This window comes from Astatotilapia calliptera, chromosome 23 (assembly GCF_900246225.1).
Source record: "Astatotilapia calliptera chromosome 23, fAstCal1.2, whole genome shotgun sequence".
In the NCBI taxonomy this organism is placed as follows: Eukaryota; Metazoa; Chordata; class Actinopteri; order Cichliformes; family Cichlidae; genus Astatotilapia; species Astatotilapia calliptera.
This window is the reverse complement of record NC_039323.1, coordinates 2,027,926-2,045,683: the sequence shown is the minus strand read 5'-3', so window position 1 is coordinate 2,045,683 and position 17,758 is coordinate 2,027,926. Positions and strand designations below refer to the sequence as shown.

The 17,758-nt window shown below is 41.9% G+C and overlaps 2 protein-coding genes across 5 annotated transcripts in view; one reads left to right on the top strand and one right to left on the bottom strand.

Moving 5' to 3' along the window:
- Positions 1-8,997, top strand: part of glis1b (GLIS family zinc finger 1b) — an 85,711-nt gene extending 76,714 nt beyond the window's left edge. For all 4 annotated transcript variants that reach the window (XM_026158907.1, XM_026158908.1, XM_026158906.1 and 1 more), the window contains 3 exons: positions 6,486-6,616; positions 7,439-7,594; positions 7,696-8,997. In XM_026158907.1, the coding sequence (XP_026014692.1) occupies positions 6,486-6,616; positions 7,439-7,594; positions 7,696-7,832 (424 nt within the window). In that variant the 3' untranslated portion in view covers positions 7,833-8,997. The remainder of the gene's footprint in view (positions 1-6,485; positions 6,617-7,438; positions 7,595-7,695) is intronic.
- Positions 8,998-9,707: 710 nt separating this feature from the next.
- elovl8b (ELOVL fatty acid elongase 8b) lies at positions 9,708-17,688 on the bottom strand. Its single transcript, XM_026160005.1, has 7 exons — positions 17,277-17,688; positions 15,008-15,195; positions 12,419-12,499; positions 12,237-12,293; positions 10,465-10,579; positions 10,030-10,157; positions 9,708-9,935 (listed from the first exon to the last, which is right to left on the bottom strand). Exons 1-7 carry the CDS (start codon positions 17,332-17,334, stop codon positions 9,768-9,770), a joined length of 795 nt encoding a protein of 264 aa, XP_026015790.1. The 5' UTR covers positions 17,335-17,688; the 3' UTR covers positions 9,708-9,767.
- Between the last annotated feature and the right edge of the window lie 70 nt (positions 17,689-17,758).

Sequence of the window (17,758 nt, the reverse complement as noted above, 5' to 3'; positions counted from 1 at the left end):
TGCACATCTTTGCGTCCCCAACTTAACTCGAGTAACGTGATGACAGCATTGCATTAAAACGACAGCAATTCCCAAATTTGCACATTTCAGCAGCTCGAGATGACCTAAAAGAGCTTTCACGAAGGCACATGCTGTAGAGCTCTATCTGTTGATCACACGGTATAGACGGAGGGCGGGGGCGAGGCGTCAGACCTGCAGCAATGTCTGCTTGCATTTGCCTGAAGATGGAGCGTTTGATTTACATGTTTAAAGCCTTAAGTATACAGGCTGTTGCCAAAGTCAATATCAGCACTGCATTTGTTTTTCCCCAAACGGTTTAGCAGGACATTAAACATTTTGACAAAATTATCAAACTAACCTTCCTCCGGTGTGGCAGCCTCTGACCTCACGGCTAAATGTGTTTACCCTGGCTCAAATGGGCCATTTAGACTCCTTTTACTTTGTAAATACCAGTGTCATTTTTCTGAAGCTAATATTAAGATATGCCAGTTAAAATACACCTAGCAATCACTGCGGCACAAGTGTGCGCGCAGGGCCCCTCTCACAGAAACGGTTGTTCGACCACGGCGGCCTCCGAGCACAGAGAGACGGGTGGTAAATGTTGTCATTCACTGCTTCACCCGAGTGTGGTTATATAATTGCAGAGGGGGTGGGGAGCTGCAGCCTTTACCTGCGTATTGATATTAGAGCCCCTCTGCAAATATTAGTCTGAGGCGGTTTGATACCTCGGCAGTGATTGACGCAGGCTAATTGGATTAGAGTGGCAGCACAGTCGGCACAGAGCTACATTAAGAGTTCCCGCTCTGGAAGGGGCACGTTCATGGCTTGTAACTCTATACTGTCTTTCTTCCAGCCATTATCGTTCTCCAACCAGCCAGAAAATGAGTGTCAGTCTCAAAACCCAAACAAAAGCATTTTTGAGGTAGTCGCTCATGGCAGTATGTGGTCAGTCACTCATTTTGCGGGCCTCAGTTAATAATGTGTTGCCTTCAATTAACCCGACTACACAAACAGTTAACTGGGAGAAAAGATTCAGATGATTTACAGTAAGAATTCCTCAGAGTAGGAGACTATAGTGATTAAAGGTGGATCTGCTCAGTTTGGGGCAGATATCTTTCTGGGACTAACGGAGGCTGGGGCCTTCGGGGCTGGCTTAGCTTTAGCTTAGCTTTAACCAGGATGCTGTTGTCTGTCTCTCAAACACTGTTTTAGTTTGCTAACCAGAAACAGAAGCGTTCCCACCGATCTGTGCCAAAGAAGCCCCTGTCATCCATCAGAGGGGCTTAATGGTCGGCTGCAAAAAAGTGGGGGGAGACGAGAGGGGAGGCGAAGGGTGTTTTGGGGAGTTTGCAGGGCCTGTGGAGAACAGGGTCTTATTCCCGCTCCCTAGTGGGACAGTTAGCTGCAGGTGAAGGAAGATGAACGAGGAGCAGATCAGCACTGTTCATGAATCTTCATGTTACTTTCCATCCCATCATGCCTCCATGCAGGGAGCCAAGACTTCACGGGTAGCTTATCTTTATTAAGATGAGCTGTAATGTTTCTGGACAATAGCTGCAGGCTAGCGGAGATGACGTCCATGCCCGCATACCTGAGTACAAGCAATTTTATGACTTCAGGGCGGCTTCAAACAGCCCAGGTTTGAATGTCCCTCTGATCTCCTGGTAGCATTTCAAACGGCAGAGTTTAGTCACCTACCTCATTCCTCTGAATCACAAACCATCCAGTCAAGTTAAAAAAGCCTCTGATCTGAAATGAGCAACGATTTCCCATCTCTATAAGTAAACTTTTTCCAGCACAGGTCAAAGTTTACGTTATTCATCAGTATGTGAGCATTTTTGAAATCTTCAAATTCCTTCTTTGTAAAAGAAATATCAAAGCCTCAGCTTACTATCCCCTCCTATTCTAGCTTCAGAAATAATAAGGTCAGGGGTCAAATCCCTCTGTCCTTACATTAGGACAGAGGTGGGGTGACCGGGAAAAGCAGAGGAGTGCAGGATGGTCAGTGAAGGTGAATTTCAGGGAGAGATTAATGTGGCATATGAAAGATTCCCCTCATACCTTGAGCTTGAGTGGCTAGCAAGCTAGAGCAATGCCTGAGGCAGCTGGCAGTGATTAGCTTATGATTCACTTTAGCTACACATAGAGGCAGCTTGTAAAAATATGAACAGTATAACTGTTTCCTGAGTTTGTGCTGACAGCAGCTCCTGGGGGAATGGTGCTCTCTGCAGGAACACATGGCCACGCAGCGGCGCCGTGCCAGCACATGGATTAGCCAGGCTCGCAGCGCTAGCTTCTCCAGGGCTGGAGTCACACAAGGTGTCACACAAGCACCGTCAGGTTTGTGCTGATGGGCTCCAAAGGCAAGGGCAGCAAGGAGAAGGCACCTTAAAGCCTTAAACAGTAATAATCAGCAATCCTGCCACCTCGATTTGAACTTGTATTTCAAGGTTTCAAGGTGAGTTTTTGAGAAAGTTTTTACAATACTAAAAGTGGCTATATAGTATGTAGTCCTTTACATTACAAACATCTACCTGAGTGACGCATCAAAGGATATAAAAGCAGTTCAGTTGTTGTGTTATTAGAGTTTAATTAGTGAGCTAAGATGTAAAAAGAATCACTTTCATAAGCTCAGTATTCTTTCTGTATAAAACCTATATCTGCATTGCCATTTTCTGACAAATAAAACAAACGTGCTTTATTCTCCTCGTAAAATAAAGAGGAATCAAGGTAAGTAAAAGTAAGCATGGTTCCTTTCATGTTCACTCGCTTCAGGGTCTGTTTTTCAACCAGAATTCGTGGGAACTGTTTTTACATTTATGACACAGGTGAACAGACAGGAGCAACAACACGACCTTTCTTACAGAACCGAAGCCAAACTGTATTTTCTGGATCCAGTTTTATGATGAGCACCGTGATAAATGTAGAAGCAGCGGAGCCTGAAGCGATGTACGGCTAAATAAAATGTTAAATAATTCAGCAAGAAAGCCTTCCAAGTTTTTGCACTTTCGCTTGACATCGTTTACCGTCTCCTCTTGATCGGTGCTCTCTGCCAAATGCCCCGCACGAAGCCTCTGCCAGCTACTGAGTGCTGGGTGGGACGCCCCTCGTGCATGGAGCAGTAGGTCATATAGCAGGCTCCAGCCAGGCCAGCAATGAGCAGTCATCTCTGGGCTCAGCTGCCTCCAGCAGCTCTCTGTCATCACAGTCATATAGCGCTTAGCACAAACCATATGCCCCTGCAGCACAGCGCACATAGTAACACAGCAGCAGTTTATGTGTTGGCATTCCTGATATGCAGTAATAAGTAGCTGCTGAATATTTGGGGAGGCGACTGGGCAGCTCCATTTTTTAAAAGCAGGTCTGTTGTCCATCAGTCTGGATTTGGACCAGCTTTCTGTTTCATTAAGTTAATGTCAAGTGTACAACATTAAGTCGTTAAATCGCTCATTTTGAGTTTTGTGTAAACTTTAACATCCAGGCAAGTGTCTGAATAAATACCAGACCTGGTTCTTACTGCTTCTGGATGCATTTATTACCATGATGTGATGAAGGCATACATTAAATCCACTTTTTTCCTCCTGTTTGTTTAAGCTTGGCCTGATGTGGCCTTTACAGTAAAGGAATAATCATTCACTTTTTTGCCAGCGTTACTTTGGATATAAAACTAAAGCTGTCTGAAAACGGGGAAACCATTAGTCTGGAGGTGGAGTCTGCCTTCCAGCACCTCCAAACATCAATAATGAACAAGTCACGTATCGTTTGTTTCACCCTTGGCTTCTTTCATTTGTTTTATATTTTGGTCGGTTTTATTGATTAAAAAAGTGTTGCAGCCATTTAAATTTTGGGATGGTGGTCGATGTGTTTTCCATTTCGAGTCAACGAAAGAACGAATAAGCATGTTTTTCTGTCTGCTCTCGCTCCTCAGTTTGTCCTTAACAATAAACAACCAAACCTAACTTTAGTGGAATAAAGGTCAGTGCGGTAGCCTCAGCACACTGTTGGTTGTGTGTTTTATAGGGCTGCCACAAACGATTATTTTGATAGTCGACTACTCAGATCATCATCCATTGAACGTAAAACGTACAGCTTATTGCACCAGCAGCATCTGGTCTTATATAACTATCATTAGCTTACAGCTTTAAGTGTTTAAGGTCTGTGCTAACTAAAAATAAAGACAAGATGATAGTTTATTAAATTGTAATGAAATTTGCAGATTGTTTCAGTGAAGTTTAATAAACTCCTTGCTTTCTAAAATATAACAGGACACCGGAGTAAATTCTGGAGCATCTCACACTTCTGATAATCAGCTGTCTGCTTGACGTTTATTCAGCTGTGTAAAAACTATAACTTTAATCTCATCCAAACCGATTTACTCAGGAACAAATAAAATACTAAAAAAAGCCAAACAATAACATTGTTAAGTTATCTAAGTGACTTATATATCATGTTTAACCTGAGTAGCGAAAGACGGCGGTGGGTTTGAAAACGATTTGCTGGGAGTCCGGTGTTCTCACGGCTCTAGTTAGCCTAGCCCCCGGCTAGCTATCGAGCTAGTGGGTAACAGACGTCTCCGAAAACGTCGGAGCGCTTTTGAAAATATGTGGTGTCCTGATAAACTGAGCAGATATTTGAGGTTTACACAGCTACATTCTCGCCTGAAAATATGTTAAATGTTTATTTTGTGACCCAGAAAGAATAATAAGAGTAAAGTTAAAACTAACTAGCTGCCGCCATTGTTGGAAGCTGAGCTGGGCTGCGCTATGAATTCTGGGACACAGCTTCTTCTTCGGGGTTTAACGGCAGCTGGCATCCTTGTACATGTAGTGCTGCCATCTTCTGTTTCAGTCCGTTATTACACTCTTAAATCCTGCTACTTATTCCTGCGTCTTTTGGGATCTTACAAAGCTTCAAACGACGCGTCGACTATTAGTCGACTATCAAAATCGTCAACGTAATCGTGACTAGTCGCCTAATCGTGGCAGCCCTAGTGTTTTATGAGGAGACTAAATCGCCATTGTTTTGGAGGCATCTGAAAGTCAGCATGCGGACGCAGAGTGTCCACGCCAGCTCATACGATGCTGAAGGTCATTAAGGGTAACTTGCAGTAATCTCCCAGCATATATTTAGCAAAGTTATATTTGTTATTTTTAGACTTTTAAGACTAGGACCACCAAACCAGCAACTTCCTTTTTACCACGTTTCTTTCATTACTTGTCATTATGCAGCATCAACATCAGGACTAAATCTGAGGGAATGGAAACAAATTCAGACTATTAGTAATGAAGTCAGACTGCAGTGTGATTTAGTTATAAGTTACTTTTCTAGACAAACTAAGCTTGAAACTCAAATTCCATTGAAATACTTCAATCATCTTTGAGATCAGGAGATTGACAGACGGTGTGGCATCAGTAGTAATATGGACTGTATATGTTTTACTGGATGTAGAGAGAGCTTAGGGTGGATGCAAAGCTGCCTCCCTCCCCTCACCTGTGATCATGAGCTCTGACCAAAATAATGAAATTACTGATATAAATGGCAGAAATGGGCTCTCCCTTAGAGATAGGGCGAGACCAGTGGAGGCCCACTTGGGAGCACCTTGTTGGCTCCATGGAAGAGCTGGGGGCTCTGGATGTCCCTGCTTAAACTGCTACCCCCACTACCTGTCATCCTGTCAACAGAAGATGGATGGATGGGTCATAGTCATCATGACAGCAGGAAACTTCACGTTAGAAAGTAAGATGTGGTGATGAAGCACATTGCAGTTTTCTGATGTCATACTATAGATTTTGCAAAGTCAATTAGTTCAACTGGCACCGAACAGCGAAAACATTTCATAATTTTGCTTTGATTTCAAGATTTGATGTCATATTTGTGGCTTTTCCAGCACAGAGTGCACCTCTTAAATGCAGAGATTGAAGAAAAACCAACTCCGTTTAGCCAGGACTGGCACCGTGTGAAGCTTGGAGATTTGCTGCTGCTGTATCGAATAACAAATGGGTCCAATAGCACAGAGGCATCTTTACCTAAAATATCATTATCTGCACAGGCTGGAGTCCACAAAGTCTCAAACACGTTAACTTAATATTTCTTCACTTAAATGTCATGAAGGTAAACAGGGGTTGCATTTTTTTTCTTCCCCGGCCACAAAGCCAAGGGTTACTGCACTGGTGTGTGTTCGCTTCAACGCACACTCTGCTGTTTGTTGACTTAAGATCATAATATGCGGTAGGAGGAAGATTACGTGTGGGGAGCCCAAGTTTCCACATGCCTGGACTGTTTCTTCTTCTATGTGTGTGCAGGATCACTGACTGCTCCGCTGGGTTTGTTGGATCATGTGGTTAGCAGGCCGGCATGCAGCTCCGGCTTTGATTGGGACGTCACAGTGCATGAAGCATTTTATTGAGAAACTACTGAGGCTGTCAAGAAAGGAATGACTTTAAATTGAGAGCTTTTTATTCCTAGTTTCACCGTGTCTGCTTCAGGGTGTCGGGTTCCCTCCTGTCTCCTGGGATGAAGACAGCGGGGACATCGCCTCCTCCACTGGAGAAACAGCATGTCCACCCTCACCACAAGCTTTACCCTCACTATCACCAGCATCAGCCTGCCAGTGACGGTAAGGCTAACCCCGACACTCAATGCAGAATGCAGCTTAACTTCTTTCAGGAAATCTGTTTTGGCTTGAATTTGAATCACTTCCTGCATGTTTCAATTTAATATCCTAAAATGGTTCCTGTGGCAGGTGATTCAGTAACTCTATGATTTCCTACGATAGGAACAGATCACCTGAAGATAATTACAATCTGAACCCAACTCAGCTCCTCTTCCAAAAGCTGCAGCACTCACTGCCACATAAAAGAGAGAGGAAGTTGTCTCTTAGCGCGCCGATACAGCCCCGCAGCTCTGTCGGACCGTTTTTAGGACCCCGAGAGATTCGAGTCGTAGAGACAGAGTGGGGAAAACCACATGCCGGAAGCCTTTTCCTCGTGCTGAATTAGCCAACAAAATGCTGGCTCGTGTATTCGGCCGTCTCTCAGCGTCCTAACATGGCAGGTTCAGCTGTCACTCCCGAGCATTTTTCCTAATGCCTTAAACACTGTTTTCACTGTAAAGATCTACACATGGACGTCTCTCAAACCACGCTGTGGTCAGCCAGTTGCGTAAATGCGCTCCAGGAAGGGCTGCTTTCCCATTATCATGACTCCTGCGGTTGATCTGGATCACAAACTCAGACGATGGGGACAAATGCTACATACCGTGTAGCCTGGCAGTGTTAGCACAAACACAAATATAGCATTGTCATAACTTAACCATATTACGTTTCAGCCGGATGGACCGGGCGCTTAGTGACAGTGGAAACAGTCCCTCTGTAATGGCAACTGATGAAGTCCAGCTTCTATTTTTCTCTCTCCCTCTATGATTCTCCAACATTTCTTAGAATACCAAGGCAGCTTCCAGAGCTGCTTCCATTTCGGAGACTCCTACAGGATGGAGCAGACAGTCGGTGGCGTCCACGTCCCGGGAGATTCTCACACCTACACTTCACATCAGCCCAATGGCTTCCACATGTCGACGAGCAACACCGGCTCTGCGGGTGAGGATGATTGTCCTCTTAGCCTGTGTACAGGCTGAGCTGCAAGTATCACCATTTAATCAGCATATTAAACAAACTGTTCTTCCCTGCATCTGTTCCAGGCTTCAGCTTGACCCAGGAGCTGCAGGGAGGCGGCGGTTGCCAGTTCTTATCCAGCCCAGAGGATAGCATTTTCTTCCAGGTGGGCAGCTTTGACCGTAGCTTGAGCCACATGTCCTCCATCTACACAGAGACATAAAGGAACACCGGAGCAAGACAGGCTTCACCACACTACTCCGCGGTCCTTCCTCATGCATCCTCACACGCTTAGATCTTTTTTTTCTTCAGTTCTGGTTTCATTTTTCCAAAAACAGAACAAAGATCACATTGTAAGTGGGTTATTCTGACTTAAGTGCAAGATAGAAACCAATAAAGTGGAAAAAATAAGGCTAAATATAATGTAAATGCAACTGTGACACTGAATGGAAATGGCTTCAGTGGCAAAAACAATGGTAGTGTTTCCCAACCTTTTTTTCCCCTCATGACTCCTTAAAACATTAAACTGTCTTCTTATGATTGCGCCTACTCAGCTGCATCTGCTTTGATCAGTTCAAGCAAACAAATACTGACTTCTTTTGTACAACATGAATAACTTCAAAGGCCAATGTACAAGTAATAACACTAAAATAAGCACGAGACTACAAAAAGGTTTGAAAAAAGGACACCAGTGTTTGAATAGTCTGATAATGGGGCACCCCATCATGAAAACAGTCAGATATTTCTATTTCTATTATGGAAACTTCCTGCAGTCTTTAAATTCGTTCTAATTCATGCTAATGCTAATTGGCATTCAGACTGAAAAACAAAAATCCTGTTGGGATAAAGGTCCAAGTTACCAGGCTGCAAACTGCTGGGCACGATCGGCAAATAAATGATGTTGTTGATGGTGCAGCTTTTAGTCTGTAATGCGCCTCGAGGCAACAGCTGTTGGCGCTATATAAATAAAAATGAATTGAATTAAATGTTATTAAATGACATTGACATTAAAACCTGCACACAGACAGTACAATCAGCTCGAGCTTCTACATACAACATCTCATTTTAACACCACAAACCTCTCCTCTCCTCCTCTTTGTTTTTTTTCTCGGTAATCTACACGTCTGCTCCACACTGACGTGTAGAGGAGAATATAACGTTTTGCAGTGAAGTTTTATCAGTGGGGAAAAAAAGTTTGCATTTCTCTTGTTAAGTAGTTTTTTGTTTTTTTTTGGCTTTTGGATTTATCTCGGGAGGAGGGTTTGGGCAGAGAAACCATCCTACTTTATTATGATTATTATTATATGTATAAAATGTACAGTTTGTTTACAGCAATCATTTGAATGTTTGTCATTCCTCAGTTTAAGAAATAAATAACTGAATCATCACGCAGTGTCTCTTTTTTAAAAAACAATATAAATGACAGATTCTTCAGGTGCTCACATTTGTTCTGTGTTTATTATATTGTTTGTTTTTATAAAGACAACTACGTAACAAATGCAACACACCAATGCATTTATAGCCCGAAATATTGTGCAATGTCAGTCCCCAGAGCTAGTTGTGTGTTGAGCACCCTGAGAAAAACTTTCACACTGTGGACTTGTTGCGCCCTCCAGTGGTCGCTGCGAAGTACTGCAGATTTATTTTTTCAAAAATAAACCTTTAATGTACATCATGTATAATGCATGCATATTTATATATATATATATATTATATATATATATATATATATATATATTTATATATATATATATTTATATATATATATATTTATATATATATATATTTATATATATATATATTTATATATATATATTTATATTTATATTTATATTTATATTTATATATATATATATATATATATATATATATATATATATATATATATATATATATATATTATATTTATATTTATATATATATATATATATATATATATATATTTATATATATATATATATATATATATATATATATATATTTATATTTATATATATATATATATATATATATATATATTTATATTTATATATATATATATATATATATATATATATATATATATATATATATATATATATATATATATATTAGTGTCTGTATTTTTTTTTTTTTTAAACCGTTGTGTTTCAGCTGTGTGTTGCCTCATCACGGCATCTCATTTCTGCTTCTTCGTCTTCCTGAGGTAGCTCTGATAATAAAAGTTACTGAAGAGGATGATGAGGGTGATGCAGTAACCAACCACCACGGCATTCATGGCATCAGGGTAGTTGCAATCTGCGAACAGGTTGTACGCTGTGTGCACAACGATCAGGACAAACTGCACCTGGAGAGGCGACACAGTTCAGATCGGTTTAATGATTCGAACATGCTGGTGCGCACATTTTTGAATATCTCACTACAGAGCTGGAGACGCTCACCAGCTGCAGAGATGTCAGGTACCGTTTCCACCACAGGTATTTCTGCATGTGAGGGCCGAGTGCAGCCAGGCCATAGTAAGAGTACATTATAACGTGGACAAAGGTGTTGATCAGGCCGACGAAGAACGCTGCAGGAAACAACAGAAAAAGGTTTTCCACACAGAAAAGCTGGTTTAAATATATATTTGAAAAAGGATTATGGAGATGGAGCTGTTAGGCAAGCGGGAACGAGGAAGACCACTAAGAGGACTAGTGTGACAGAGAAGGATGCCAGAGATCGGGGAGGTGGAGGTAGATGAGCCACTGTGGCGACCCCTAAAGGGAGAAGCTAGTTAAAGCAGTGGAGCTAATTTTACTCTTAGTGGACTTTATGGTTGTTTGGGGGAATGAGGTCACAAATCTGAGGACAAAATATTTCAGTATGAGAATACTCACACTGTCCACCTGCCACATACTTTACTCCCGACCACCAGTTGAAGATCATCGTACTGTGATGGTAAACATGAAGGAACGTCAGCTGATTGTTCTTCTTCCGCAGGATGATCAGGAGCTGTACACAGAGAAATGAGCAAAGAGCTACAGCTAGCAGCTAGCAATGTATATGCAATGCAGTCACCAGTCACCTTTCTCACTCACTATGTATTAACAGACCTCTCTACACTGAATCATATCTGTTATTAACCTCTGTCTCTCTTCCACAGCATGTCTTTATCCTGTCTTCCTTCTCTCACCCCAACCGGTCACAGCAGATGGCCCCGCCCCTCCCTGAGCCTGGTTCTGCTGGAGGTTTCTTCCTGTTAAAAGGGAGTTTTTCCTTCCCACTGTCGCCAAAGTGCTGCTCATAGGGGGTCATATGATTGTTGGGTTTTTCTCTGTATCTATGAAGCACCTTGAGGCGACTTTTGTTGTGATTTGGCGCTATATAAATAAAATTGAATTGAATTGAAGTTTATGCAGTCGCCTAACGTGAATGATCCCCATCTGTAGCTACATCATATGTGAGGAAAGAAAAGATATGACATATCAAACATGAGGTGCTAGTTGCTATGGTGATCTATTCCTTGAATAAAGCACCAGACAAAAGTATTTTTTCTTCTTCGCAGCTTTAGCAGACACAGACACCACAGCATAAGGAAGGAGAAAAGTGCCTGTACTAAGGGCTAGAAGGAAAGGAACTGAACAGGAAGCATAAATACTGAAACATACTGAGAGGTGACAGATGGGTAAAATCAAAAGGAGTAATTTTCAGGGATGAAGAATAAAGAAAATAAGAGCAAATGAGAGAAAGTTAAATCATAGAGTCAGGGCAGCAGTGAGTATTGAAAGAAAACGCAAAGCCGGTTGGTCCAGATAGAATGGACACGTGTAAGAGGAGCTGCGAGGTTTACTTGGAAAGTGAGACATTGTATGATTACTGGAAAAAAGAGAAGGAAATTCCTAAGACTACGACTGTGCCTTTGGGGTATTAGGTGCATACAAGACTGTCGCAAAAGAAGAGCTGTACTGCATGAGGACACAGAGTAGCAGAGACGTATGTGATGAAGAGCACAATGTTAATCGTTTTAAGCTTTGGAACATCCTCACCTTTCTCTGCCAGAAACAAAAACTTACAGTCAGCACCAGTAGCAACGTGGAATGATATATTCCTGGAGCTTATGTTAAGATCAATCCATCGCATATGCAAAAAATTTCTCTATGCTCCCACTTGCTAGTCTTTAAAAAAATGGTGACAGTGTGGACTTGAACCCCACGCTCTGCTTTAGCCTTACAGCAACGGCAACGATTGTCTGCTCGACTGCATCCCCACCTGCTGTTCTATTCTTTGAAAATGTCTACGGGCCAACAAACATTTACAACATTTTTTAATCTCGTTGTTTTTGAACAGCACCTAATGTGGCGGACCCTCCAAAGAGGGTCTCAGCATTGATCCTGAGAGTGACAGATGGGTTTAAGATGAAGGTTCAGTTACACTCTGAGCTTTTCCCGCTTCCAGTGGCAATGGACAGGCTGATAGAGCAGAAAAGGTGATGGAGGATGAAGAAAAGGTGAAGAGGTGGAGAAGAGCAGGGTGGAGTGGATGGAAAACAATCAGGAGATACAAGCAACATTTAAAGGGAAGGTTTAGAAGTTGGTACGGAGGCGATGCTGCTGTGACACAGGATCAGGAAAGAGTGCATCAGCTTAGGTTGGGCTGTGTAGATACATACCGTGTCACTGAGCTCTATGACCTTAGAGAAGAAAAACCACCAGCACACTCTGGCCATCTGGGGAAAAAGTGTAACTTCTGTATAAACTGTTTGTCAGGTATGTATGATATGCATCAAACTTCTCAACAGACACACACACAACAAACAAACCACAAAATATACTCAATGCATAACTTTCTTACCCTCATTGCCAGCGGACTGGTGCTGTAATCTACAGGCTGACACAGCAAGCTGTAGTTAAGGAGCCAGGATGTAACAAGGAACTGAAAATAATCAGGCAGTTATTCATCTTCACATATCTCATGAAACGAGACTTTCTAAAACACAGTTATTAATAAATTAAATACTGTACAGAAGTATTTTAACATGTGTGCTTTGGGTCATGCAGTCAGGTTTATCAAAGTATTTGGAAAGTTTGCATCTGTTCACCACCACAATGGATTTTCAAGGATTAGAAAATTGAGGTTATTGACACTAAGATTTCCAGCTGTAGTTAAAGAGGTTAATGAGGATATTGCAGTAGCACTTCAAGAAGAACAAATAGATTTTTTTAAACATGTTCCTCTGTTTTTTAAGTAGTCCGATAGCCGACGACGTTTGGCTCACATCCTCATTTTTTATGACCAATATGAAAATGACAATACCCGAATAACAAGAACTAATTCATGTTGAGGAATTTATGAATTTGGGAGTGCTACTAGACTCGAAATTATCCTTTAAAAACACGTTTAAAAAGTAGTGAAAACTGTAAATGTTAATATACAGAACTGTAGACATATCCGCACATCATTAACAGACAGCAGCGACTACATTCCTGCTCTCTGTGATACTGGCTCATATCGAATACTGTATTACTGTATTGATGTGTTTCCGTTATTGTTATCTATATTCTCCTCTGTGTCCACTCTTCTTGTCATTGTTTGTTCTAATATGATGTGATCACTGTTTTTAAGGTAAAACCCAACAATCAAGTGACACCCGCTGAGTAAGCACAGAACAAAAAACAAAAAAACCTAAAAAAAAACCTCCCTTTAACAGGAAGAAGCCTAAAGCAGGCTCAGGGTGGGGCAGCGCATGTGGAGACAGTACAAACACAGACCAAGGAAGAGAGGACAAAAACTGAATGACACGCTGCAGTCGTGTAAAGACACGTGGGCAGAGAAAAGAGGGGAGTGGTGAAGAAGCGCTCAGTGCATCACATGAAGTACTGCAGCCGTCTGAGACAACAGCAGCGTGAGTGAGGATCGTTCAGGGTCACCTGATCTAACCCCAACTACAAGCTTCATCAAAAAGTAACGTTTTGAGTCTAATCTTAAAATTACAGCGTCTTTCTCGTGAACCATGCGTTTATTACTTCCAGGCTGGACGACTGCAATTCATTATTATCAGGATGTCCTAAAAACTCCCTGAAAAGCCTTCAGCTGATCCAAAATGCTGCAGCAAGAGTCCTGACAGGGACTAGAAAGAGAGCAGATTTCTCCTGTTTTGGCTTCCTGTTAAATCCAGAATTGAATTCAAAATCCTGCTCCTCACATACAAGGTCTTAAATAATCAGGCCCCATCTTATCTTAATGACCTTGTAGTACCATATCACCCTATTAGAGCGCTTCGCTCTCGCTCTGCAGGCCTACTTGTTGTTCCTAGAGTATTTAAAAGTAGAATGGGAGGCAGAGCCTTCAGTTTTCAGGCCCCTCTTCTGTGGAACCAGCTTCCAGTTTGGATTCAGGAGACAGACACTATCTCTACTTTCAAGATTAGGCTTCAAACTTTCCTTTTTGCTAAAGCATATAGTTAGGGCTGGACCAGGTGACCCTGAATCCTCCCTTAGTTATGCTGCAATAGACGTAGGCTGCCTGGGATTCCCATGATGCATTGAGTTTTTCCTTTCCAGTCACCTTTCTCACTCACTATGTATTAACAGACCTCTCTGCATTGAATCATATCTGTTATTAACCTCTGTCTCTCTTCCACAGCATGTCTTTATCCTGTCTTCCTTCTCTCACCCCAACCGGTCACAGCAGATGGCCCCGCCCCTCCCTGAGCCTGGTTCTGCTGGAGGTTTCTTCCTGTTAAAAGGGAGTTTTTCCTTCCCACTGTCGCCAAAGTGCTGCTCATAGGGGGTCATATGATTGTTGGGTTTTTCTCTGTATCTATGAAGCGCCTTGAGGCGACTTTTGTTGTGATTTGGCGCTATATAAATAAAATTGAATTGAATTGAATTGAATTAAATTGAACCCAACAATAGTAAAGACAGATGAGGCTTTGCTACAAACATCTAGACGGACTAGTTCTGGAACAAGATTCGTTGGACAGACAAAACTAAGACGAACGTTTAGCAGAAAGAGAGGAAGAAAAGAAGGATTCAAGATCCAAAACACACCACATTATCAGCCAAACATGTTGGAGGGGATGTTGTGACAAAAACATGTACGACCGCGAGTTAAACTGGTTCACTGGTGTTTATTGATGATGTTACTGCTGATAAAAAGAGCATGTAGTAGTCTGATGCCTATAGCGCTATAATCTCTTCCTGACCTGAACCCAACCTGCAAAGCACAGATTGGACACGGGTCTCAGTACCCTTTGAACTGAATCTATAAATCTTCTCTTCAATCACAGCTGAACTCTATATTTGAATTCATTAGGTTGGTGCACAGATGCAAGTACAGAGACATTGTGCCACTGTTCAAACACATCATTGCTTTGCTCATAAGCTGGTTTGTTAATTAGTTTCCCTGTTATAACAGAACAAAGAAGCAGCTTAAACACACCTCATGGCACATATACACAGACAGGCCAACCATGGCGAAGTTGTAAACAATGAGGACCACTTTGAGCTCAAAGGGTTCCCTGTGCTTCATCAGACGAGGGCCGGCCCAGATTACAAACAGATAAAGCAGGAAGATGAGCGTCACCGGGACTGGGGAGTAGACCAACAGCCAGGGGTCCGTTCTCTTGTCTGGACAGCAGGAATTGCAGGTTAGGTTTAATTTAAAAATGAACAAATGTGTTAAAGGAAAGATCCAAAGTAAAATAATGATTGGAGCTGCTGTGATCTCACGAATTTCTCACCAATGATTCCTGAGATGTGGTTTTTGTCTCAAGGCTGCTCAGGAAATGCAAAAAAGTGAACCTTGCTGCAACTTAATTAATATGCACTCCCCGGCCACTTGATTAGGTACAGTGCTGGGCCACCTTGCCTGTTTAAACAATGATCACTTGGTACTAAGGGACCATGAAAATACCCCCACCAGAGATGGGCATGTAATCTGATTACTTTTTAAAGTAACGGGTAAAGTAAGGGATTACTATCGCAAAAACGGTAATTAGATTACCCTTACTTTCCCATAGGAACGCTGCGTTACTGCGTTACTAAAACCGTGATTTCTTTGCAAGAACGTCTCATGACAGTGACGTAAGCGAGTGCGACGTTTGTGACAACAGCTGTGTGCAGATCAACAGTGGATCATATATCCAGTGCGGAGAGAGTATGAGCGTGCAGCGTTTAAAGCGTGGAAGTACTGACCTTACTTTGAGTTTGATTCCATAAAAAGTGACAAAAACATTAGTGTCCGCTGTGCGTGGGAAGAAAACTTCTTTTTACAGCGAAAAAAACCCCTAAACTTCCAAACAAGCACCGAGTAGCTATGACGTAATGGGAAACTCACAGAGAAACTCGCGGATTCTTCCACTGACCGCGGCACACCTGCACCAGGGTAAACCTCCGCCTGCCCCACTCCTGCTTTACAGGTGAAAATAGAGCAACAGGACCGCTGAGTCTTTGACTTTATTTATTTTCTGCTGTGTTTTACTTGCATCTATTTGAAAGACTGAGTGTAAACACAAAAAATATTTTATTTTATGAGCTGGAATGTGCAGAAAATAGGTTTAAATGTTAAACTAATTTCTTCCAGTCAGAGAATGTTGCAGATAATTAAATCTTTGCTTGATGCATAAAGTTAAAAGATCAAAACTAATAAAACAAGTTTTAAAAAGAGACTTTTCCATTTGATTACATTTTGTATGATGGATTATGCAGAAAAAGTAGAATTGGGCTGAAAGATCTATCACTTTATCACCTACTCAGTTACTTTTTAAAAACACGATTTACAACCTAAGTAATTAATTACTTTTGAAAATAAGTAATCAGTAAAGTAACAGGATTACTTTTTGGGGGGAGTAATCAGTAATTAGTTACTAATTACTTTTTTCAAGTAACTTGACCAACACTGACCCCCACACACCATTACACCACCTTCAACAGTATGAACTGTTGATACAAGGACGGATGGATCCATGGTATTCATGCATGTTTCAGATTCATCAGTGCAGGCAGCATTTTTCCAGTCTTCTGTTGTTCAGCGTGCAAACTGTAACTTCAGTTTCCCGTTCTTAGCTGACAGGCGTGGCGCCCATCTGCTCCAAGGGATTTTTATTTTTTGTTTTTGAGTTACAGTTGCCTTCCTATCCTCTGACCTTTGACACCAACAAGGCATTTTTCAGCCAGAGACCTGCTGCTCACTGGATACTTTCTTCTTTTTTTTGGTCCATTCTCTATCAAATGTAAATACAGTTGTGTGGCAAATATAACAATGTCATGTGCCATGTGATTGGCTGATTAAATATTTCTCTAACAAATAAGGTTGAACAGGAGCACCAGTGAGTGTACATGTACATGTGCTGTTTTCAAGCATTTATGAACAAGCAGCTAAGCAACTAGTTTTCTCCATAAACATTCTTGGTGAGTGAGCTTGGATGCCTGCTGCTCCTCTATGCCTATTACAAAGATAATTGTAACAAGACAATAACAAGATAAAAAGTGTCACGCTCATTCAGACAGTCATGTGGCAAAAACCACAGAGCAGTCACTGTGAAGCCGAGCTCTGGAGCACATCTGCATCTTCCCACTCATTCAACAGACTAAGACAAGGTTTCCTTTTACACTGAAAATCTGCCCAACAACCACACGAGACACAGGGATGCAAAAAGAAAAAGCAATAAAAGCGTAACACACATGTGGGAAAATAATCAACATCATACCTCCATTGTCGACTATCCTCTGGTGTACAGACAGGACAGTTTGCCGTGCGGAATCCATCTGAGAGCTTTCAAGGACTTTAAACAAAAAGAAGAAGAATAAAACCCCTCAAACGTCCTGCAGTTCAAGACAGCAATTTGCCCGCTGATGCTCAGACGCAGTAAACTTCAGTGACAGCGTGGGGGGACCTTTGGACTGGGCTTAAAGTTCAGTAAATGTGAGCCAAGTGCAGCTGCAGCCCTGCGATAAAATGAAGACAGACTGGAGCAACCAGCCGTGCCAGAAACAGCCGCGCTAACGCAGGATCGGCTGCAGCTCAGGCAAACAAACCAAACACTGCACGGTGACACAAAGCGTCTTTCGCTCCAGTTTTTCCATGTGTAGAAACCGTGATTTCGATCACTTCCTGTTTCATTCGGCCCACTAAGGGGCGCTGTTTCCCTACAAGGTTTGGCTGATAAAGACTTTTTTACCTCCTTACTTA